General features: G+C 47.5%; 1 protein-coding gene across 2 annotated transcripts in view; it reads right to left on the bottom strand.

The window, feature by feature from the left end:
- Positions 1 to 7,328: 7,328 nt before the first annotated feature.
- The window catches only part of HOXB4 (homeobox B4), a 32,749-nt gene continuing 16,762 nt past the window's right edge, over positions 7,329 to 23,315 (bottom strand). Inside the window, exons 1-3 of one of the 2 annotated variants that reach the window (XM_074162949.1) lie at positions 9,712 to 9,811; positions 9,177 to 9,603; positions 7,329 to 8,359 (exon numbers count right to left, since the gene is read on the bottom strand). In XM_074162949.1, coding sequence (XP_074019050.1) covers positions 8,043 to 8,359; positions 9,177 to 9,603; positions 9,712 to 9,738 — 771 coding nt within the window. In that variant the 5' untranslated portion in view covers positions 9,739 to 9,811 and the 3' untranslated portion in view covers positions 7,329 to 8,042. Of the gene's footprint in view, positions 8,360 to 9,176; positions 9,604 to 9,711; positions 9,812 to 23,315 lie in introns of those variants that run through there. The other variant, XM_074162948.1, reaches the window with a different exon arrangement.

Below are 23,315 nucleotides of genomic sequence, written 5' to 3'. Positions count from 1 at the left end.
AAGTCCGATTTCTGTGTCTGGTGTAAAATAGGGCGCCTCCAGGAATCGCTGCTTGCTCTGCTAAAGCAACCTGTGCCTGTTCTCCAGCGAGGAGTCCTGCCGGGGGACGGGGAGAGGGAAATGGGGAGAAAATGAGTTATCGTTGATAAAGGGATGCTGCAACGCAGGACTCCGAGCTGTAATTTTTATATTAAGGTCGTGCTCTTTTACAAGGTTTATATGCCAATGAGGCGTTCCCGGTTTACCAAATTTATACAAATCTCTCCTTAATTGGTAATCACAGATGCTGTAATTTAAGACCCCCAGCTACAGAGCTTTCATATTAGCCGCTGATCTATTACTGTAAATCGTCTGAAATAATCAACTCCAGGGAGTGGGGTAGAGAGAGATCCTCGCTCTAAAATATCATCGCTTGCACATCATTTTCACTCCAGAAATGATTTATCTTGGACACCACTATAAACAACACAACTCTCTCACAAACACACACACAATGGCAGCCGCACTGCTGCTGACATGTTTATTGTAATAAATCAAGAAAGGGGGAAGAAAAAAAAAAAAAAAAAAAAAAAAAAAAGGTTGCGAGGAGAGAGAGGGAGAGGGAGAGAGAGGAATATTCCTAAAAATATCAATGAAATGCCTCGATGGGTATAAACACACATACCACCATGTGAAGAGAAATGGGAGGAAATGAAGACGGCTATTTGTCACATTTTACGACAATAACATTAATAACAAACAATAAATTTACATGGACATATAGACACGCTAGGAATTGGGAAGCCCCTGCTACTTACAATAATCCAGCCCTCGGCGTGGCTTCGTGGTTCCTGAGAATTGTTTTATTGCAGACTCCTCTCCCTCTCCCTCTCCCTCTCTCCTCCTCTCCCCCTCTTTCTCTCTCTCCCTCTCGCTCTTTCTCTCCCTTTTTTTTTTTTCCCTCAGCTATAGGCTTGTTTTTTAAAGGACAGTTGAATTTCACGTCAGACACAAGGAGACCATGTCTGCGATTTTCCTGACGAATACATATCTATTCTGCAACCTCTGCATTAATTATTTAATGAATCACGTGATGGGGAAGGGGGGAAGGGGGTCTCTCCGTTTCATACTCAAAGGACCACTGTGACCTTCCACCGGAACAGTATTTTTTTAAAGAAGTTTCGAACTGAACGAAGCTTCTCTGGATGGACAGAGATCCCCCCCCCGCCACCGCCTCCCAGGGCTGGTCGCCCGGCTGCTTGGCACGGCCGTGCCAGGGTGGGATGAGGAGGTGCAGAGGGCACCCACCTCGCCTCCATTCCTCCATTAAAAGGCACGATTTTAGGTTTAGTTCCCCATCCCCTCTCCTGCCTGGAGCTGGGAGCATTTAAACCTTTCTCTAGACCTTTCCCGCAGGTTGGCTTTGCTGGCCCTTGGTTCAGCTAACCCACATCGTGCTTTTTTTTCCTTTTCCTTTTTTTTTCCCCTCCACACTGAGATTTTTATTACAATAGCACAACTGTTTTAGAGTCCAAACCAGCTGAGAATATTTATACTCCCGGTTTTAAAGAGCTCAGCCCTCCCTTCGCCTCACTTCCAGGCCTTTTCTCCCCGCTGCTGTTATTGTTTGGCCAGCTTTTATTGCATTAAAAAAAAATTAAAAAAAAAAAAAATCAAATTTTGACTCTGAAGAGAGCTGCCAAGTGCAAGGATCCTGAAAAAAAAATAAAAAAAAAATTAAAAAAACCCCAGCAACAAAGGGTGCCGCTGGGAAAGGCCGCGGAGCCGCCGAGCAGGCAGTGGGCAGCCAAGGCGGGGGGGCCCCGCCGGCCCCCACGTCCACGGGGGGAGGACTGTCACCCGAGAAAAGGCAGCAAGGAAAGCCTGGAAGCCTCAGGACCGTGTCCCGGCGCCCCCGGGTCTCCCGGTGACGGGGGGACACACCAGGACAGAACCTCTCCCCCCACCACAAGCACCCCCAGCACTCCTACACCCACACCGGGGGGGGCTACACCGGGAACTGAAATGCGCCCCCCCTCTCCCCCCGCCGCCTGGAAGGAGCTGGTGTTAAACGTAAAAAATAATTAAAAAAACAACAACAACAAACTAAAAGCGGGATTTTTATCCCCTTTGAGCCGAGGCTAATGTGCTGGGGGGGTCTGGGCTCCCCCCGGCCAGGAAGGAGCGAGCGGGGAAGCGCTTCGTTTTCAAAAGCCCTGGATTATTTCTGAATCGATTTTATCGAGTGAGAGCGGTTGTCGGGAGAGAGACGTTTGGTCAAGGTGTGGGAGGAAGCGGGGGGAAAAATCCGATTAAAAGGGGCTCCCGTCGCTTGGGGGGGGGGGGGGGGGGCGGGTTGGAGAGGGAGAGGGTTTCCACGAGAGAGGAAACTTCGGGGGGGCTTTTATGGGAACTTCAGGTCAATTCAGAAGCCGCAACTTTCGCTTCACACAACCACTTCTTTTTTTTTTTTTTTTTTCCTTAGTCATAAACCCAAGTGTCCCTGTCAATGGAGCCGGGGAAATAAATTTAAAAAAAAAAAAAAAAGAAAGAAAGAAAAAAGAAAAGAAAAAAAAGAAAAAAGGAACAGAGCCACCTCAGGCAGCAAACGGAGCAGATACACCCCCCCCCCCCGCACCTCCGCTGGCATTTTTGGGTTTGTTTCATGCAAAAGAAGCACCCATTTCGGTGGGTTGTTTTGTTTTTGTTTTTTTTTTTTAAAGCCCCCAGTTCAAAGGGTCGGAAACGCGGCCATAAACAGCGGCTTCGCCCTCCGAGGTGCCGTGATCAAAGCCGTTCTCTTTCTAAAGATAAAATGAACGTTTATATAGTGAGAAAGCGAGATTGATTTACGGATTTAAACACGCCGGTCTTATTGCGGATCATAAATCTGTCACCGGGGCTGAGAAACTCCCAACCCGCTCTCCGAGCCGCCTTTAAAGCGACCCAGCGCTATACCGGGGCAGCACGACCCGCCCCCCCCACCCCCCCCAAGGCCCTCTATACTGGGCAGAACCCCCACCCCCGCCGTATCGACGCATGTATAGATAGATATACACATATATATTTAATTTTACTTCCTCTATACCCCGTCTCTCGAGTAACCGCCTCTCAGTGAGGTTGGCTCACGCGAGTCTTCTCGCACAAAACCCCTTTTTTGGTCCAATTTTGGGACCAAGAGGAAACAAAGGGGTTCAGCAGCCCGGCCGGGGGGGGGGGGGGGGGGGAAGAAGGGGGAGGTGGGATGGGGGTCCCGTCTCGGGGGTCCCGGGGAGAGGCCGCCCGAGCGTCTCTCGGCCCGGTGGGTTCCCCTGCGCCTCTCCGCGCCTCTCCGCGCCTCTCCGCGCAGCTCCGCGCCGGCAGCTGGGCACAGAGAGGCTTTTGAGAGCGCCGTGGGCAGGGGCGAAGTGGGAGGAGGTGTGGGGCGGGGGGGGCAGGGCGGCTGGTGTGTGTGTGTGTGTGTGTGTGTGTGTGTGTGGAGTGGAGCGGGACGCTCGGAAACAAAGGAATTTCTGAAAATGAGAGGCGAGATGAGACGCGGGGGAGGGAAGCGGCGGCGGGTCGGGGGCTTCGCTCCTTCCTTTTGGGGTGCTTTTTCCTCAAATTATTTTTGAGAAGCCAAGTCCGCTCTGCAAAGGCAAAGGGCTGCAGCTCCCCCCTGCGCCTCCCCCCACCCCCCCCCCACCCCCCCCGCTTTTTTTTTCTTTTTTTTTTATTTCTTACAAAACAGCAAACAAACAAGCAAACACCGAGGGCTTTGGAAGTGAAATCAGAGGGGAAAGCGTCTGCCGGGCCCGGGCTCCGAAATAGAACCATTAAACCGCGAGAAAGCAGAAATAAACCCATTCCAACCCCCCCTTCTGCGCTCTTTTCTTCCCCCCCCCAGTTTTTCCTCCCGCGGCCCGACGCGGCGGTGAGGGCCGGGGCCGGCGGGACCCCGCACACGCAAAGTTTTGCTGAACTGCGGGGCTGAGCACAATGTCCAGCCTCGGCGAGGTCAAGGGGTTTGCGAGGTCAGTCCCGGCTGTGATACACAGCTAATCGCCTAGAAAACGTGTCCTCTGCCTGAACTCTGTCCCCCGAGCGGGGCTTTGCCAGCTCTGGGTTTTGCCTCCCCCCGATTTTCAGCCTTTTCCTTCGCCACGGTATTCCCGCACCGCTCCCGGGACGGGGCAGCAACACCCCCGGAGCACCAGCAAACCCCAGGACACCCATATCCTGGGAGAAAGACACCCCCTGGGACACCCGCACCACCCGGGATACCCGCACAGCCCGGGACACCCGCACACCCCGGGATACCCGCACAGCCAGGGATACCCGCATCCCGGGATACCTGCATCCCGGGACACCCGCACCCCGGCGCTCTGTCCCCTTTGGGACACTTTGCCAGTCCCTCCCCAAACCGGCCCGTGACACGGACAGGGGGGGAAAAAAATAAATAACAATAAAAAGGGGAGGAAAAAAGAGAAAAAATTATAATAAAAAAGGGACCAAGCGGGGTGACCCCCCCCAATCCCCACCCGAGGGGTCCCGCCGCCGCCCCGCCGCCCTGCCCGGGGTCCCGCAGCAAAACCCCGCAGGGCCGAGCCCCAAACACGCACAGACCCAAACCGAGGAGGACCAAAAAAAAAAAAGGAAAGAAACAAAACCCCCTTCGCCACAAGAAACCCGCCTGCGAACTTTCTCTGCCCGCTCACATCGCTCACATCGCTCAAAATAAAACGAGAAAACAGAAGGAAAACCCCGCACAAGAATTCACGTGTTGTTTTTCTTTCTGCCCCCCCCTTTTTTTTTTAAGCTCCTTTTTTTTTTTTTTTTTCTTTTTTTTCTTTTGCTTCCCCCCAGCTTTCTCCTGAAAGGAGGCAATAAACCGATCAGAAATGCATGCCAAGAGAGCAGCTCTGTTACCTGGTTCGCTCCCACATCCTTTTTCCAACGCCCCAGAGACGGCCCTCATGGTTTGGGTGGTTTCTTCCAAAGTGAGAGGTCTGGGGGAGGGGGTGGCCTGGGGGGGGCTGTTTTGGTTTTGTTTTTCTCCCCCAAAAATAAAGCTTTCACCTTTACGATCCAGATTTTATTATTAATATTATTATTTCCCCTGAAGATTCTTGTAGGACTCCGGGTGCTTTTTTCCCAACAGACGGTCTGCGGAGATTTGCTGTTGAATAACAATGGGAAAAGGATAAGTATTTAAAGAAAAGAAGTGATTAATGATTTTCTGTATAATTCTCGCATTTTTCTTGGCTTCTGTCTGCTTATAATGGCTGTGAACTTTTAGGTCCTATAGAAATCTTCTTTTCTCCCCTTTCTATCCTATTCATACTTTCCAGCTTTGATTTGCTTCTATAGACCCCGCATTCCTGGAAGCATATGCTTTTTTTTTTTTTTTTTTGCTTTTTCTTTTTCTTTTTTTTTTAAGAACGATTTTTTGCCGTTCTTAGAAGCACTATCTTGAAAATAACACCCTCTTTACAACCCCAGCAGATCAAAGAGAGAAACGGTAAAATAAAATGCAACAACAACAACAAAACGCCCCAACCTCAGGCATTACAATAAAATACAGCCCTTGCCATCCTCCCTGGGAAAAAAAAAAAAAAAGGAAAAGAAAAAGAAACTTTAAATGTTTACAGTTGCTGCCTCTAAAACTGCGGTAGTTAACCCAAAAATACGTCCATAAATCCATTTCCTCTACATCAGAGCGTGGACCAGACCTGTACCATGTGACTACATTAATATTATTTTAAAGTATTAAAATGTCAATAGAAAGGAAAATGTAGCGGCCCTTTGTTTGAGCTGGGGGCAGGGGGACTTTTGGGGACACTTTATTTGCAAGGTGGCCGTGCGGTGACTTTACCACGACTGAAGGGATAACACAGAAACACACCCTGGTTTTAAATATTTCAAACTCTGCCTTTGTTTCTCAATAGCGCGGGGGAATATTTCGGTCCTGCTGGGGGGGTTCGGGGAATTCCGTGAACATTGAACAAATAAGCAAAAGCTATATATATATATATATTTAGAGGCAAGTACAAGAAAATGATTATTTTCTTCAGCTGCTGCGGAGGCTTCCTCCCCCCGCGGACCCCCCCTGCGCACAACAATCTTTTCTTTTCTTTTTTTTTTTCTTTTTCTTTTTTTTTTTTTTTATTTGTAACTTAGAACTGGAATGTTATTTCGTCCTGAACGGTATTTTCGATACTTTCTATGAGAAAGAAAATGAAAATTAATACAAGAGCTGCGGCTCACAAAAGAAGCCATTTGTCTTCTTGATTATCTATTTGCTTGTCAGGCTATGAGCTATCGCAGGAGCCAGCTCCTTTGTAATATAAAAATACACAGAAAACCTGCAAACACCGAGAAACATCTGTGCAAAAATTAGACTCATTAATGCATTAACTACCTTGGAGAAGGAGATTTATTTATTTATTTATTTATTTATTTATTCAAAATATAAATCGAGAAGTCCCTCTAGAGAAATACGACGCTGCATCCATTCCTTACAGCAAAGCCAAGCGCTAATGACCACCTCTGTTTTGTCTGAGACCGGTTTGGGAAGAGCATATTAATATCTGCTTAGAACAAATAAATCATAATATGTAAGGCTTAGCAGTACTTAAGGCTGATATACCCCATAGTCAAACATCTTTTGTTTTCATTAGGGACTTGAGGCTGTGCCACTGACAACAGAAATCCCTGTAAAAAAGAAACGTGCTGTTTAATTAATTTCTTTAAAATAGATTTTTTTTTTTTTTCTCGTACCAGAATAAAGGGACAAACACCACCACCACCCCCCCCCCCAAAAAAAAAAAACCACACAGGGTCAGATTCACAATGAAAAAAATTTATTTCCAATTGCGCTTTTTTGGTTGGTTGTTTTTGTTCCTTTTCTCTGCTATTTACAGGTAATCACCGACACCAGGAAGGACAAAGGGAGGGGATGGAGGCGGCCGGGCCGGGCGGGGGGTCGGGGGGAGCCTCGCCAAACCCCCTCCTCACCCTCTGCTCACCCCAAGAGGGTCGAGCCCCCACCCCTCTGACCGTAATTCACATTTTCAGTACAAAATTGGGCTAGACAGCGGGAGAGGAGCTTTTTGTGTCCCCCCTCTGCCCCTCACCCTGGGCTGGGGGGGTGTGAATCCAGGTGCCGCTGTTCATCGCCCAGTTTCTAACCTACCCCCCCCCCAGCTTTCCCCTCTCCCCTTCCACCCCCCTTTCCCAGACTCACAATTAACCTGCCGGACCCCAAAAAATGGCGGGGGGGGGGGGGACCTACATCACACTCCATCCTCTCGCTTTCTTTGTCCACCACCCATTTGACCTAATTTTCCTTTTTATTTTTTTTTTTTTTTCCCCCCACGCACGACTGGCGCAGTGTCCGAGAGCCACCCCCGCACCCCCCCCTCCGGTCCCCCCCCATCGTCCGTGCCCGGCGGGGATTTTGGTTGCGTTTCTTGGGTTTTTGGTGGTTATTTTTTCCTCCGTCGCGGGCCTGCGCTAGAACCGCCGCCTCTTTGGGATGGCGGGACAGAAACTTTCCGTTTGTGGCTGGTAGGCGAGAAAAGAAAAAGAGGAGGAAAAAAAAGAAAAAAGGGGGGGTGGTGGTGGAGTGGATCGGGGCGGGGGGGGGGGGGGGGGGGGAGAAAATCCAGTTCGTCTTGAAGAAACTGAGCCTCATTTATTAAAGTGAGCGCTGGTTGTCGAGGTAATAGCAGACATAAGGTCCATCCTTTGTACGGGAGAGTAAACATGACAAATGGGGCAGAGCTTGGCGTGATTAAAGATGAAACAAGGATCCATCTTAGCCAAATCTGAAAACTACTATCTCCAGCCTTCTTTTAATGGAAGAGAGGCACAACAGCACGGCTCTGCTTTGTTGCAGCTGAGTCTCCCTCTGTTCCCCCCCTATAAATAAAGAGCACCCCTCCTTCCCTCGCTTCTCGGAGCATTTTTAAAAAAAAAAAAAATAATTAAAAAAAAAAAATAATCATGTGTTCCCTACACACACACACACACAAACTCACACCCACAAACACGCACACTCCATCCGTCCGTCCAAGGAATAGTTATAGGCTGGTGGCTGGTCCATGGGATCGGGTTTGGGATCCTCCTTGTGGGATCTGCAGGCTGGCGGAGGAGTTGGAAGAATTAGACCTGATCTTGGTATTTGGTAACTTGTGATCTTTTTTCCATTTCATCCTCCTGTTCTGGAACCAGATTTTGATCTGGCGCTCGGAGAGGCAGAGGGAGTGGGCGATCTCGACCCTGCGCCTCCGGGTGAGATAGCGGTTATAGTGAAATTCCTTCTCCAGCTCCAGGACTTGCTGCCTGGTGTAGGCTGTGCGGGAGCGTTTCGGTTCCCCTCCTGAGCAATTGGGGTTTACTGAACAAACACAAAGGAGGAAAAAGAAAAAGGAAGGAAAAAAAAAAAAAAGAAAAGAAAGGGGGAAAAAAAAAGAAAAAGGAGGGAGGGAGGGAAAAAAGAGCAGAAGAATTACTGAGCTGTTCCTTTGACGGGTCCTTTCCCCCCAAAAAAGCATCAGACATTCTTTTGGTGGGGGGATATACTCAAAAAAAAAAAAAAACCAAACCACCGCAAACCTTCTAAAAATACACCCAGAACCTATCTCCAAATCTCCACCTCCATCCTCATTGCTTGACGTGTATTCCTGTCTAAACGTTTTTATAAGGTCCCCCAGACGCTTTTTCCATGCCCTCTACGTGTGTATATACACATTTATACACACACCTCAGCTAGAGCATCACTCTATTATCCCCAAATCTTCAAAGTTCCCCCTACACACATGCAAACGGGCAAACACAGACACTCCTTTTTATTAAATATCACACTAAAAAAAAAAAAAAAAAAAAAAGAAGGGGGGTGGGGAAGGGAAAATAGTAAAAGTTTACTCAACCCGCCACTTAAATACAAATTACGAAAACATAAAACTTAACTTATGAAGATTCAACAGCCATAAAAAAAGTAGCCTGCAAGAAATTGGAGGAGGATGGTAACAGAGACTTCAAAGGCACATGGCCAAGCAGAGCAATAAAAATTTATGGAGGATGTAATTATACCGCTCTGCAAACAGGCGATCGTAAATCTCCAGGAATGGTTATTTTACAACTGGTGCAATAAGATTTCTACAAGACTTTGAGGTGCTACTTAGTATAAAGCAAAGCCACTTTAGTTCACTTACCCGTGCTTACATGGACTTTTTTCATCCAGGGGTAAACTACCGGCTCTTTGCAAGAGGAATTGGAAGGGCTTTGGTTGAGAGAGTTTTGGCTGCAGGAGGGTGGTGGGCTGGGGGTGACCGGCTCGCAGGGACGGTTTGGCTCAGAGAGGTGGCTCTGCAGTCCGGCCGGAGGATGGACATGACCCCGGGGGGATAACACCGCTGCTTGGTGGCCGGAGCTCTGACAGGACGAGTAGAGCTGCTCCTTGCAGGCTGACCGCGGCTGGTACATCGCTTCATGTTGGAAAGTGCTCTCTCGCCTCTGGCTGCTGTAATATTCCGGCGAGTGATTGGGAAGGTAATCGCTGTGGGAATACTCTTCACAGGGTGGGAACTTGGGGTCCACATAGTTGGAGTTGATCAAAAACGAGCTCATGGCCATTAATTTCTTAGAATTGCACACACGAAAAAAAAAATAATATATATATCTCTCCTAAAATTTATTCCTGTCCCCCCCTTTACTCGTTTTCCTGTTTCGTGAAACCCTCCTACTTACTGTCAAGTGAACAAAGTTGGAGTCCATGTGACAGCGCGGGCCAATGGCGAGGTGCCCTGCGATCCCCGGATAAGGAAATCTGCCCAGCCCGGGCTCTCCCGGGGCCCCGAGCATCCCCGGGGAGGCGGCCGGGGGCGCCCGTTCCCCTCCGGCCGCCCCCGGACCCCGCCGCCCCGGGCCCCGCCGGCCCCGGGCTCCGCAGCGCCCCGTGGGCGAGCGGCGGCGCCCCCCCCGCCCCAAACCCTCCCCCCCCCCGGCCCACACCCCTCGGGGGTGTGTCCTGGCTCAGAGAGGGGGGGGGGGAACCCGGGTGAAGGGGAGGTGGGAAAAATTAAAATTCCACCCCCCCGCCGCCAGAAAATAAAAAAAAAAAGGGGGGGGGGGGGCAAAAAATTGTAATTAAAATAGAGGGTAAAAATGATTTTTCAGGGTTTTTTTCAGCACGTGATCCATGGCGGTCCCTCCGGGTGGTGGCTGCATCTCATTCCCTGCTAAGGTGATACGGGAAGGGACATTGCGCCCCGAGCCTGGCAGAGATGAATAGGGCTTGTTTGGGATCGATAAGAAATTCATCAGCTAATTCGGGGTACCCGGGCTCCTAAATCACATTTTGCCTCTCTCGGAGATTGACTGTTTTCCCACGCACCGGTGGGGGGAAAAAAAAAAACAAAACAAAACAAAACAAAACAAAAAAGCCCGTCCTCCAAGCGAGAAATCAAGGACTTGATGAACAATTACAAAAGCGAATTAGCCCAAGTCCTAATGCATCTTCGCCTCGCCCTGCTCCTAATAAAGACGCTTTAAAAGCCAGAGCAAACCGGCAGCTCTTCAAAAGCCACCCCCCAAATTCCTCAAATCCGTGTTTCAACCTGAAGCACGCGATGAGCTCCTCAGAAGCGGCGGGAAAGAGAGCGATAATAATTTTGGGGGGGGTTGTTGTTGGTTTATTTGGGGTTTTTTTTTGGTGTCAGTGCCGAGACTACCCAAACTAAAGCGATAGTGGGATCCCGGCTCTTAAATCGCGGGAATAACGCCCCTGAATTCCATACACACACACACCCCCCCTCCGTCCTCTCGCCTTCGCAGCTCAGATTTTATCTCGAAGTGATGATAAAGTTTATCGCGGGAGCGCTGGAGTTGAGCTAAGGTCAAATCCAAAGTATTTCTTTTTCAGCTATACAACGGTTTTCTGGTTAAGCCCTTGTTTTCACCCTTTTATTTCGGGTTCTGGGAGTGTGGATGGCTTTTTTTTTTTTTTTTAATTTTTAATTTTTTATTTTTTTTTTAAATGCCTTCTGGGTTTGTGACCTGTAGTGTTTGTGTCAACTACATATTCCCCTAGATACGAATTTGTGACCCAACTTCCTTTACACAAATTCGGATCTACAGGGTACATATAGAAGACAGATGCATCCTCCTTGGTCGGAGATCTTCGCCTACCGCCATAATTATCTTCCGGGGAAAGGGGGGAGCAGGGCGGGGGGTGGTGGTGGTGGTGGTAAAGTTTTGTGACTCGAGAGATCGAGGATTAATCTAGAGATGGTCAAAAGATTCACTCTTCGGAGGAAAGACGATTAATTAAAGCCCCAAGTCAGTATCCGAATAGCTGATACTAGATTAGAAAAACTATACATTTTCTGCTTTCTCCTCCGTACCTTATACATTCATTTACCGCTGTGCTATGAAGAAAAAAAAAAAAAAAAAAATCAGCTCCTGGACTGAATTTCACTGAATTTAGTGAAATTCACTGAATATAGAAGTGTAGACGCACAACGAGAGTCGCATCCAAATAATCGTAGTTTAAAAGCAAAATGCCATAGCTCCGTCCCCCTCCGTCCTGCAACGCTCATAATTATATTTTCTGATACGCAGCGCCAAGATTTCATCCATTTTTCGTTTCTTGGAGGTCAACCAAGGTTTGGGATTATACGTGCGTGTGTGGGTAAATTATTAAAACACACAAAAAAAAAAAAAAAAAAGGGAAAGAAACAGATGAAAAGAAATACAGAATGTAAAGGCAGATGGGACGACAGGTTTTTTTTTTAATGACAGGCAATTCTTTTTACAACCCGAGAAAAAGATCAAAGGCGTTTCATTTCCGAAAAAGGGATATAAAGCAATAAAATATTCATACTGTCTAGGTAATGAACCTTCATTCGGAACTAATGAGGGTAGCATCATGTTGAGATTTCGTTTAAAATTACAGTTGCCCAAGAGATTAAAAGTATAGCATCCACCCACCCCCCCCTTTTCCTTTTCTTTCTTTTTTCTTCTTTTTTTTTTTTTTGTATTTCAAAAGGCAGAACATTTTTTGGTCAAGTATCTCCCGAATTAATTACATTTAAATGCCACAGCCGACAGGCTATGAGAGAAAAGCTGCGGTTTCCCTCCATTAAAATTCCTGACAAATATCTTCAATATATTCCACAAACTTCTGCATTTTACCTTAAAAAAAAAAAATAAAAAAATAAAATAGTTACGGCCAAGAACGAACGTCCCGTGGTTCTCCCGGACACACGATGCCCGAGATTTTTCAGGTACTTTAAGGTGAACAGTCGGTTCTCCTGATAAAACGTAACGTTCCCGGAGAAACAGATAAACGAACCCTGTATTTTAAGAAATTAACCCAGAAGCACCCAGGAGAACCCCCGCACCGTGAACACGCCTGAACGGAGCGCGGGTTTCCAGCAGAAACAGCAGAGAGAAGCGAAGGCGCCTTTTGCCCCGGGCGGGGACTTTCCCCCCTCCCCAGCCCAGAACCTCCGCTTCGCTGGGGAGCAGAGAGCGGCGCTAAAAATTTACCTTCCCCTCTAAAACCCGCCATAAAAAGTAAGGAGCCAAATCAAATCTGCTTGTACAACGTGTAGATGGATGCCATAAAATAATTCTACAGAACCAATCCCGTTACGGCGCTTCTTTCTTTTTTGTTTTCTTTTTTGGTTTGGTTTGGTTTTTTTTTCCCCCTCTTAAATTTTATTCCTCCTTCCCAATCCCTGATTTATTTTATTGTATTTCCCCGCAGCCGGTACCGTAGCGATCTCCTAAACCGAGGAGAGGAGCCTGAAGAGCAATAACTAGGCCTAGTCCGTATTTTTAACCCCCTCCCACATCCTTTTTTAAAAAAAAAAAAAATAAAATAAATAAATCGGTTTTAATTTCCTTCCCAATGACACAAGGGGGTTGGTGCCAGCAAACCAGCACCCCTAGCGTTTATCATAATTCTTCCCCCCACCACACCTCCAAGAAATTCCTCCCCCCCCCACCCCTTTCGCCGCCTCTGATCCCAAATTAAAGGCAGCCCCTCGCTGTCCCCCCCCTCCCCCCCGGCTCCCCGCACACCTTTCTCCCTTTCCCTGGGAAACCGCCCCACGCCGCGGAAGTTTCTCACAGCAAAATTTCACCCGGGCTCTTTTCCACTTCAAAGCAACCAGTCTGGAAAGGCCGGGGGGGCCGGGGGGGGTGTCCCCCGGCCTATTGCCCTTCCCCCCCCTCCAAAGGGGAGCCGGGGCAGCACCCAACCCTCCCCAAAAACCTCCCCAAGGCACCTGCCTCCTCGGGGGGGTGTGTGTGCTGTTAAACCACTCCTGATGCTGAGCGCCTCTTTGGTCGCCCCAAAAGAGGGGACATTACGCTCGCCCCTCACCCCCACGACCCCCCACGACCCCCCCCCCCCCGCCCAGGTGTAACGCCGCAGCGGTACCTACCTCGGCAAACCGCGTGTCCTTTCCTCGGAGTAATTCCCGAGGGATTTAGGACGCTCCCTCAAAACTTGGGAAGGTTTTGCAGGCGGAATCCTATAGAAACCCCCTAAATTCCAACCCCCCCGCACCCCGCCACCCCCCTCCCCAGTCCAGCCCGGGCTATTCTGCTCCCTCTCCACCGTGTTGCTTTTTCAGTGAGATTATTTCTCGGTAAGAACACTAATTTCTCTCTCTCTTCTTTTTCTTCTTCTTTTTTTTTTTTTTTTTTTTTTTTTGGTGGGGTGCCCCCTCCCCCTCTCCCCCAGTATAAACCACTATTGTCCTTAAAGGCGAGCGGAACTGCTCCTGGCAGCGCCAGGAGGCCCTCTGAGCATTTTGGGGTGGGAAACCCGCAAGTTTTGGTATTAATCTCATAGTTTGTCAGTCTTTGTTAAACAGCGAGGCGTGTCCGCAGCCGCCGAGAGCCGCGCTGACCCGCGCTTCACCCCGCGCTCCCTCCGCGCCGCTCCGCGCTTTCATTTTTAGGGCTTTTTTTTTTTTTTCTCCCCCCCCCCCCCCCGCCCGTCCCCCTCCTCCCCCGGAGATCTCGCTCTGGCAGCAGTAAGGATAGAGGGATTTTTAATTTTTATTTTAATTCTGGTTTGGTTTGGTGTTTTTTTTTTCCCCTTTCAGAAGCCCAAACCTTTCGGGTTTGGGTATTAAACTGGGAATTCTGCCCCCAGCAAACGGGGAGCGCTGGAGGTCCGAGGTGCTTCTTTTTTTTTTGGGGGGGGGGGGAGGGGGCAGAACTTTTAATAAGGACCGAGCGGCGCCTCGGCTGCCTCCGAGCCGTGTCAGCGCGCCCAGGGTGGCTGCAGGGTGAGGTGGAAACTAGCCCACACCTGTTTTGCAACAGGGAAAGGAGGATTTAAGCCCTGCCAGGTGTCCCAGGCAGCCTGGGGTATCCTTTTCATTTTTAATGAAAAAAAATATATATATAAAAAAATATCTTTTTTTTTTTTTCACCTAAACCCCCCCCCCCCCGTGTAGCAGCGAGCCAGGAGCGCTGGAAGGGACGGGCTGAGCATCCCTGCGAGGGGGATTCACCATTGAGCTCCAGCCCCAAGCCCCCCGCTTTCCCCCCCCCCGGCGATAAAGAGGTCATTGGGAAGGTAAATCGGGATTAAAAAGCGCATTCATTTGATTGTCCGGTAGGGAGAAAAAGAAAAGAAAAAAAAAAAAAAAAGAAAAGGGAAAAAAAAAAATAGAAGGAAAACCCACCCTGGGTTGTGTTTGCAGCGCCTGGCCGGTACTCGGAGACCCTCACCCCCGGGCCGAGCGAGGGAGACAAATTAGAAATATCCTTGAAAATGATACCTTTAATTTCCTCCCTCTCTCCTCCCCTCCCTCGCTCTCTCCTTACATCTCTCCAAATGAACCCACTTCACACCAACACGCAGCCTCGCGTCCCTAAATTGAAAGTTAAACGTTCTGATGTAGGAGTGAATATTATAAGGAAAGAAGGAAAGTTGGGAGGGAGGTGGTTGGCTTTTTTTTTTTTTTTTTTTTTTTTTTATTGCCGTGAAATTATACCTGCTTGTTTTAATATCCCGAAAACAAATGGCCTTTATTATCCATTACCTGTTCTATAAACCTGGAGTAGAAATGACTGTTCTAGAGAGATAAGTATAGTAATTACAAGGGCGAAGAGATGGATCACCCAAGTTACAACTAAACGGTAGCCCTTATATAGTGATATTTTATAAATACCAAGCAAATTCACGGCAATTAATTAAACCCGAGCCTTATCACGCGAAACAAAACGCTTTACGTTCTCTTGAATTTCACCTACTCCATGAATATATCCGCATCGGGAAAGCAAATGGATTTTCCAGAATGCCTTTCCCAGGGCTCTAATATTCTCTCTTTCTCTTCCAAGAAAAATGACCCTTGTTATAAGTATTTAGTCACTGAAAATATTTAAAAGCCGAGTGGGAAAAAAAAAAAAAAAAGCAAATTTGTAGGGCTTTTTTTTTTCTTTTTTTTTTTTTCTTTTTTTTTTTTTTTTCCAGAAGAGTTTGCCTTGCTACGACTGTTTGCTTAAGAAGCTATTGAAAAGATCTTCCCCAGTCCCAGTGCAAATAATATTTAGAGTTTGGAGGGCTCAAAGTCTGGCAGCGTAGAAATAACTTGGAAATGCCAAGGGAAATATTTATTATATCAGTTCATTAAACTGTTGCAATGGCCAGAGCGGAGTCACATTTCAAGCAAGAAATATAAAACATTGCATTCAAATTCCGACGGAAAACGTGCTGCAAAACAAAATTAGCTGCTTTAACCGGACCGAGCGACGAAACGGGCACTTAAAAGCGCCTTTAAATACATATGTTGAATTTCTTAAAGCCATCAGTCCACCGATTTTGCCTATATATCATTATTCTAGATTTCCTACGGTTGAGGTAGAAATGCAAACAGTAAATCAACGGGCGTTATTTCCTGTAATCCTTTTGTTTTTTTGGAGGAGTATTGGCGCCCACCCCGAGCCCGTGTTAAAAACTGTTGGGCGCTGGGGGCTGCGGCACCCGGGGGGGGGGGGGGGGGGGGGGAGGAGAGAGGGAGACAGGCACCTCTCCAAGGGTTTGGAAGTGTTTCCAAGTAGAGATGTTAGAACACATTTTCACCAACCGTGTCAGACCTTTTTCTTTCTTTCTTTCTTTCTTTCTTTCTTTCTTTCTTTTCTTTTTTTTTTTTTTTTCCCCTTTCGGTATAATTTAAACCCTATCCAAACAAAATTGACGCCGGAATGAAAATTATTTTTTAACTGCTCGCGTTAATATCCTAGAGGGACCTCCACGTAATTGGATTTAATAAATGCCTTTCCCCTTATATTCGGTTAATTCGACTCCAAATAGCGTTTCAGGGGTTATCTTAGAAAAATACTAAGAAGTCGCTCGGCGTTTCCTCGCGGGAGACCCAAATCGATCTGCCTTATTTTCTACCGCCATCCCACCCCAAATTCTGCAACCCTCTTTTTTCCACCCCCCCCCCACCCCCCCCCCACTCTCTCCGGTTTGCGGCTGAAGGTCTCTCCCACCTCGCTATCATCTTCTCCCATCTCTGCCCGTGAGCACAGACTCTTCCTCCCACCTCGCCCCCCCCACCCCCCCGCTTTCTTTCTCCCTCTCTCTCCCTTTTTTTTTTTTTTCCCACCCTGACATCAGTCTATCAGGGTTAGACACAAGACTGAGTCACGCACAGCGTAAACTTTTGACCCTCAACTTTTTGACCCCTCGAGCTATAATGCTGTACTAACAAGCCCCCCAAGACCAGAGGTACCGTCTACGACTCTAGAAACTAATGCGGCGCCGATTTCCCTATTTTATTTATTTGACTTTAAAAAGAAAAGAAGAGGGGGAAAAAACCCAACCCTTGGACGTTTCTTCTTGATTTTTTTTTCCCAAGGGGAACGAAAAATCAGAGCTTTGCAAACATTAGATGTTTATCTTCAGATCACCCATCGCTGTTCTTCGCTGATTTTTTTTTTTCCCTTTTGCTCCCCCCATTTTTATATTTAAATTAACAGGGAGGGGGGAATCCCTTAAACCACGGCGGCACTGCATTATTTCTCTTTTAATTTGAATTTCACCTAGATGAGTTGTTGACTGCGGTAATTAGCCTGTTCGGATTTTTTTTTTTTTCTTCTTCTTCTTCTTCTTCTTCTTCTTTTTTTTTTCGGGGGGGGGGGGGGGGATAAAGAGGGAGGTGTTCCTATGATTATTTTGGGGGCACAGGAGCTCGGCGACGGGCAGCGTCCGCGGCCTCCCGGGGGGAGCCGGAGGCCGGGGGGGACGACGGGGGCGGCCGGTGCCGCTCCAGCCCAGCCCGGCCCGGCTCGGCCCGTCCCTGCTGGCAGTGAACTTGGTCTGAAGCGAGCTCTGCTGGCTGCTTGGGGACGTTACAGGCGAGGCGGCTGCGCCCGATCCCCCTGCCCGGGGTGGCCAGTTCCCCCCTTTCCATCCCAAATTTCCCTCCCCTCCCTCCCCCGTCGACACCCGCCCCGGTTTTGCAAAGTCTCCCTACATAAACAGAGCCCCGATTTGCCACCAAACAAACGTCCTTTAACAAAACAAAACAAACAAAACAAAACAAAAAAACCCAGCGCTGTAATTTGTTTTGACTTGAAGGGTATATATATATATGTGTGTGTGTGTGTGTGTGTATATACATACACATGTTAAAAAGAGATAAATCAGAGGGGGGGAAAAAACCCCTCGTACTAGTCTTATTCTTTCAACGCTCGCTGTCAAAATAGTTTCTTTTTAAAGCTATTTAGGGTAACAGAACACGGAAAAACTACGCAGGGTGGACACCTCTCGAGTTAAGTTATCAACCTCCTTCCAAATATCATTTATTTAACATTAGGAGAGGAAAGAATGGGAAAAATCAGCGCAGACACCGAAATAGCCACGCTCTGAAAGAAAATTTCATTCTTAAATCCATTCTAGGACTGGAAAGAGACCCCCAGAGGAGGAGCCAAGCCCCATAAAAGTCCTTTTCGGGTTCCCTAATTGAGGAGAGACCTTTATCAAGAGGATTTTAAATAATCCCGTCAGCTCGTTCCCTTCAGGTCGGACGTGTAATAAAAAAAGGAAGAGGTTGGGGCTGGGGGAAAAGAAAGAGCAATTTCTCAGCCTGAAATTCAGCTGTGGGGGAGGGAAGGGGGCTTGGGGAGCGGAGCTGAAGGGAAGGGGCTGGTTTCCTTCCAAAGCTTTCCCTTCTTGGGGAGGTCATGGGCTGTGCGTGTAGGCTGGAGTAATTTACAGGACTATTGCAAATAAAGAGGTGAATAATCGGATTCTTCCTTTAAATAGAATGAAATGCAAGAATTACAGCCCGAGCAGTGCAATTTCTAGTCCCTGCCTCCAGCCCACCCCCGCCAAGGCAGATAAGGACCCGCAGCCTCCCCACCTTCATTTTTGTGGCTAAAGGAAAGAAAAAAGAAAAAAAAAAAAAAAAAAGAGGAGATCCCTTTGGTTTCTCAAAAGCATAATTACCACATTGTTGGTGTGTGGCTGTATTGGAGCAATATGAACCACATCCAGCCCTTCCCCAGCCCTCCCCCTCTCTCACTGCCAGTCATACCCGGGCAGTGGGACTTGGTAAATTAAAAATAAAATAAAAAAAAAAATTAAAAAAAAAAAAAAAGAAAGGAAGGAAGAGAGAGAGAAAAAAAAAAAAAAAACACCCAAAAAATTGAGCTTATGTTTTCCTCAAAAAGGTGACCCGGCAGCCCCCGGGGTCCGTGTTGTGTTGTGATACGATGCTCACCCTCTCCTCCGAGAGAGGAGCCGGGGCTGTACAAGTCTGCTGACCTCGGAATGATCCCTCTTGCCTATGAATTATTGATGAGATATGAGCTCTGATTTCTCTTTTCAGTATGCAAACCCCATTATACTGTTAAAATGGCGATTTAATCGTTTAGAATAGCTTCGCTTTTTTCCAACTCATTTGTGCCCCTTCCTTTTCATTTAATTCTCTTAATTAAATCCTTTAACAGATTTTAATCACTTTTTGTTGAATAAAATAAGACATCATACACATCTGTAACTAGGTTACCTTGGCGAAGTTTGTTTTTGGTGGGGTTTCTTTGTTTTGGTTTTGTTTTTAGTTTGGTTTGCTTGCTTTCCTAGTTGAGTTTTGAAAACCTGGGTGGAAGAAATTTTTATTCCGTGTTACGCCGTACCCAGTGAGCAAAACAGGTCTGAAACGCACAAACGCTTTAAAAAAAAAAAAAAATCCTAAAAAAGAAATAAAAATAAATAAAGCCATGACATTCAAGATGGCCTGACAACGGCACTGCAACCTCGAGCTGCCTTTTGCCTTGCAGCGCTCCCCAAACCTCTCTGTGCCCCTCACAAACGTGTTTCCCCTCCCCATTTATTGCTGGGGACCGAATGGGTATTTTACGGGTGAAAATTTTATCTTTTTTTTTGCCCTTCAGCAGCAACCTGGACGTGGGGGTCCCGCACCCACCCGGGCTCAGGGCCCTGGGGAGATGCCCCAAAAGGCAGCTTGAAGGGGGCTGTAATTAATACAGATGCTCAGCTCGGCTCTTCCAGTCTGTGGAGCCTGGGCTGGCTCTTGGGTGAGAAATAACTGTTTTGGGGTTTGGGTTTTCCCCCCTTCAAAGTACCAGCGAGGTTTATATCGCTTTTACTAAACGAAATAGAAAACCTTCAGGGACGGGGAGAGGCCAAAGAGACAGGACAGGAGGGGAAAAAAAAAAAAAAAAAAGGCAAAAGAGGATCTGGATGCAGGCATTTTTAGTAAGTGAGAGATGCTGGGAGCCAGGTGAGCTCACGGGGAGGCTCCTCTAGGCTCTGGTGGGCTTTGCACGTTTGGGGCAAACAGCCCCCATCTCCCCAGGCCATCACTGGACTCAGCTTTGGAGAGTCCTTAAACCAAAGGGTTTCCCCTCTGTACCCAGGGCCGCCGCACAAAGGTCTGCACAACCACAGGTTTAAAAAAAAGGGAGATTTTTTTCCTTCCTAAGCAGCAATCACGTCCTAAAGATTCTCCGTATTCTTAGACCCGATATTAAAGCGTTTCGTATTCATTCTGTCTTCTACAGCTCCAGAAGAACTAATTGTCCCGTGTCTGATGTGTGCCATTCAAGGGAGAGAAACGATGAAAAATGCAAAAGGAAAATCCCCGCCTACCTGCACGGTCAGAGCTCCGTTTTCCTGTTTACTCTCCTTATACTTCCTTTTCATCAGCAACAGGGAGATTTTTTTTATTATTATTTAAAGGATGAGGGGAGGGAAGGGGAGGGGAAGCCTGTGCTAAGCCTCTGACCCCTTCCAAGCTGCAAAATGGTAGCCAGTTGAACCTCCTTATGCCTCACAGAAAGCTGGAGGTTAACACCACATAGGGGGATTAATAAAATAAAATAAAATAAAATAAAATAAAATAAAGGGAAAAAAACCCCACAAAAATACCCCCCCCCCCAAATCCAGCTTATAAAAAAAAAAAACCAAAACCAAAAAAAACCAACCAAAACTTCAAGTCATGCTGCTACACGCTGCAGGTAGGAAAGAGATCTCTTGGACAGAGAAGACAGGGTTTCTTGTGAGCGGTGGAAAGGAGAGGGAAGGATGGAAGGGTGACATTATTACACCAGCGATAGAACCCAGTCCCTGCGCCGTTGCTGTGACACAGGGCCCGGTGCCATCCCTGTGCTGAGGGTACTCAAAGAAGTGGGGGGCGGCACAGGGTTGTTACCTGTTGTCACCCGCACTGCCATCTCCTCCTGGCTGCAATGTCCTGCAGCTAAACTGCGTTGCGAATTCCCCTTCCTCTGGCTGCCTAGACCTGCTTTTTGCCCCTTGAAATAACATGTCGGGAGCACCAAGCGATTAGAAATGGTGATGCTTAAGGAAAAAAAGAAAACAAAACAAAACAAAACACAACAAACCCTCGTGGCTCCAGTGATTGGGGTGGGTTTGGAAGGAAAGTTTTGCCTGGGCCGGTAGAAAAGGGGAATAGCTTTGCGTGGGAATAGGCCAGTGATGGAGATGACGGATGGGGAAGAGGGTGGATGGATGGGTAGATCTCTGGATACGTGGATGGATTGATATATTTTGGAAACACGGTGTTTGTGGGTACATGGCGTGCATTGAACGTACGATTACATTTTCAAACCTACATGAAGGGGGAGGGATGTCACTTCTCTTGCCTAAATCGCTCTTTTAGCATTCGAATCGCTAGAAATTATTTGTAGTCACCAGTACAGACCAGAAGGGTAAGGAATTAGCAGGCCATCCCTTGATCTAACCCCAACACCATCGCTCACCTCTCCCCACATCTCCTCTCCTTCTCTCTAACCCCGTGTAGACAAACCCTCTGCAGCCGGTCGTGTTTCTGCGCCTAAATTCACCTTTATAGACCATGCCATTGAAGCCCTTCAGGATCCCGTAAGATATCTTTATTATCAACCGAAAAGCAGGCGTCCCAGCTTGCGCGGAGATTAGGGAGAGGCTGTTCAGCATAAAACCCCTCTGCTGAATAGGAAAGGCTCCCCGCACCCCGCTTCCCCTCCTCGAATTCCCAGCTTTTGCGTCTGTGTTTACAGGTTTTCAGAGCAGAGGTTTTTCAGGATCGCACTGGCCACCCCCTGACCGCTCGGGGAGAAGCCAGAAGTTCAAATGATGATAGCAAAGATATTAGGAGACACATGGAGCAGGACAGGAAAAACAGCCCGAGGAAGGAAAAGCAATCTCCAAAGTGTGCTAAAGGGGGACATTCTGCTTTGTGTAAAAGAGACGGACATGTGTCCACCAAATGTTGTCTTACCGTAAAAAAGAGGGGGAAAAAAAATAAAAAAGCAGCTTGTGACTGCTCCAAATTCTAGAAAATCCCCATCCCCCCAGTACCTCCGCTTTGAACTTTTTTTTTTTTTTTTTAATATTTTTAAGGAGCGAGAAGGGGGGGGATAGATGTAAGTTGGTTCAGGTGTGGACGAAGTGTCCCCCCACCTCTGCTGCAGATGTGGCGACTTGGCTTTCAAAAAAAAACCAACATCCAGGGCTTCCCACACACACACTCTATTTTGCTATATCGGCCTTTTTTTTTTTTTTTTTCCCTCTTTTGCTCTATTTTGCTCTATTTGCGCGTCCGCGGAGCCGGAGCCTCCGGCCGGGGCCACCTGCCCGCCCCAGCCCGGAGTGGGGGGACGCAGCCCCCGCCGCAGCCCCTCGCCCCCGAGCCATGGCAGGCTCTGCTCTCCTGCTCTTCCCCGCTAACTTGTTTATTTTCCCAAAGAAAAAGGCTGCTGCCTGCCTTGTCCAGAACGATGTCGCCCTTAGAGGAAGAGAAGGGAATCTGTGAGATATCGCTGGGTTCAATAAGGTTTGGAGGGTCCCTCTGCGAACTGCAGCGCCTCTGATTATTTTTCTGTAGCACTTCAAGACAGGCTGGAGACATAAGAGCGGTCATTCAGTGTCTCCATATGGTAGAAGCGAACTACGGAAATATGAGGACACTCGTTCGTACTATTGGAAAAAAAAAAAAAAACCAACCAAAACCCGAAACCCAAGAGGGAAAAAAAAAAAAAAAAGAAAAAAACCCAAAAACAAACCAAAAACACGCCCTGGGGCAAAACCCCCCGGTCTCTACACAGGCCGAAAGGAAAAGAAAAAAAAAAAGAAAAAAAAAAAGAAAAGTGCACACATTTCTTTGGCAAGCAGGTGAAAAATAATTAGAATCAAAAGGTGTTAACAACCTGAAGAGCACAGACAGAACACAGCTAATTGAAATGCAAAGGCATGGGCCAGATTTGTGGCTGTTCGCGAGCAGCATAAACCACACCGAACCGCCTCCAATAAACGAGCAAGAGCCTTTTTCCACGGCGAAGGACAAAAACAAACTTTGTCTGAAGTACACATGTCCCCCGGCAAAGACAGGATGGAGTTTGCCTTGCGATGATAATGAATCTTTACAGATTTCGCTATTTCTCCCGCTTCCACAAAGTTTACTTGCGGGCCTCGAAGCTGTGATGGAAATGTAATGCAATTCCAGCTCTCGGGAGGGTAAGAATTAGGACCTTCTAAAAGTGAGAAATAAAGCTCTGAAAGAGAGACAGACCCTCTTTCCTCCCCGCTCAGCCTTTAGCCACATCAACCCTTTAAAATAGTTTAAGCAGATAATATTTCAGAAGAACTTACTTTCAGGACTCCAGTCTATTGGCTCTCTGGACTGAAAACTGGACCCGCAAAACATGTTCCCTGCAATTGCAACGTTTATCTCATCTGGAAAAGTGCTCACCCATTGCTGCCCCTTACAAGCCAAACCAAGCAGTTAAAGTGTCACTTAACATTCTAGAGAATGTGAAATATATTGTACATTGTCAACTCCCCAAAACCATAA

The sequence above is a fragment of the Numenius arquata genome, chromosome 23 (genome assembly GCF_964106895.1).
Source record: "Numenius arquata chromosome 23, bNumArq3.hap1.1, whole genome shotgun sequence".
Lineage (NCBI taxonomy): Eukaryota > Metazoa > Chordata > Aves > Charadriiformes > Scolopacidae > Numenius > Numenius arquata.
This window is presented reverse-complemented; position numbering and strand designations above follow the sequence as displayed.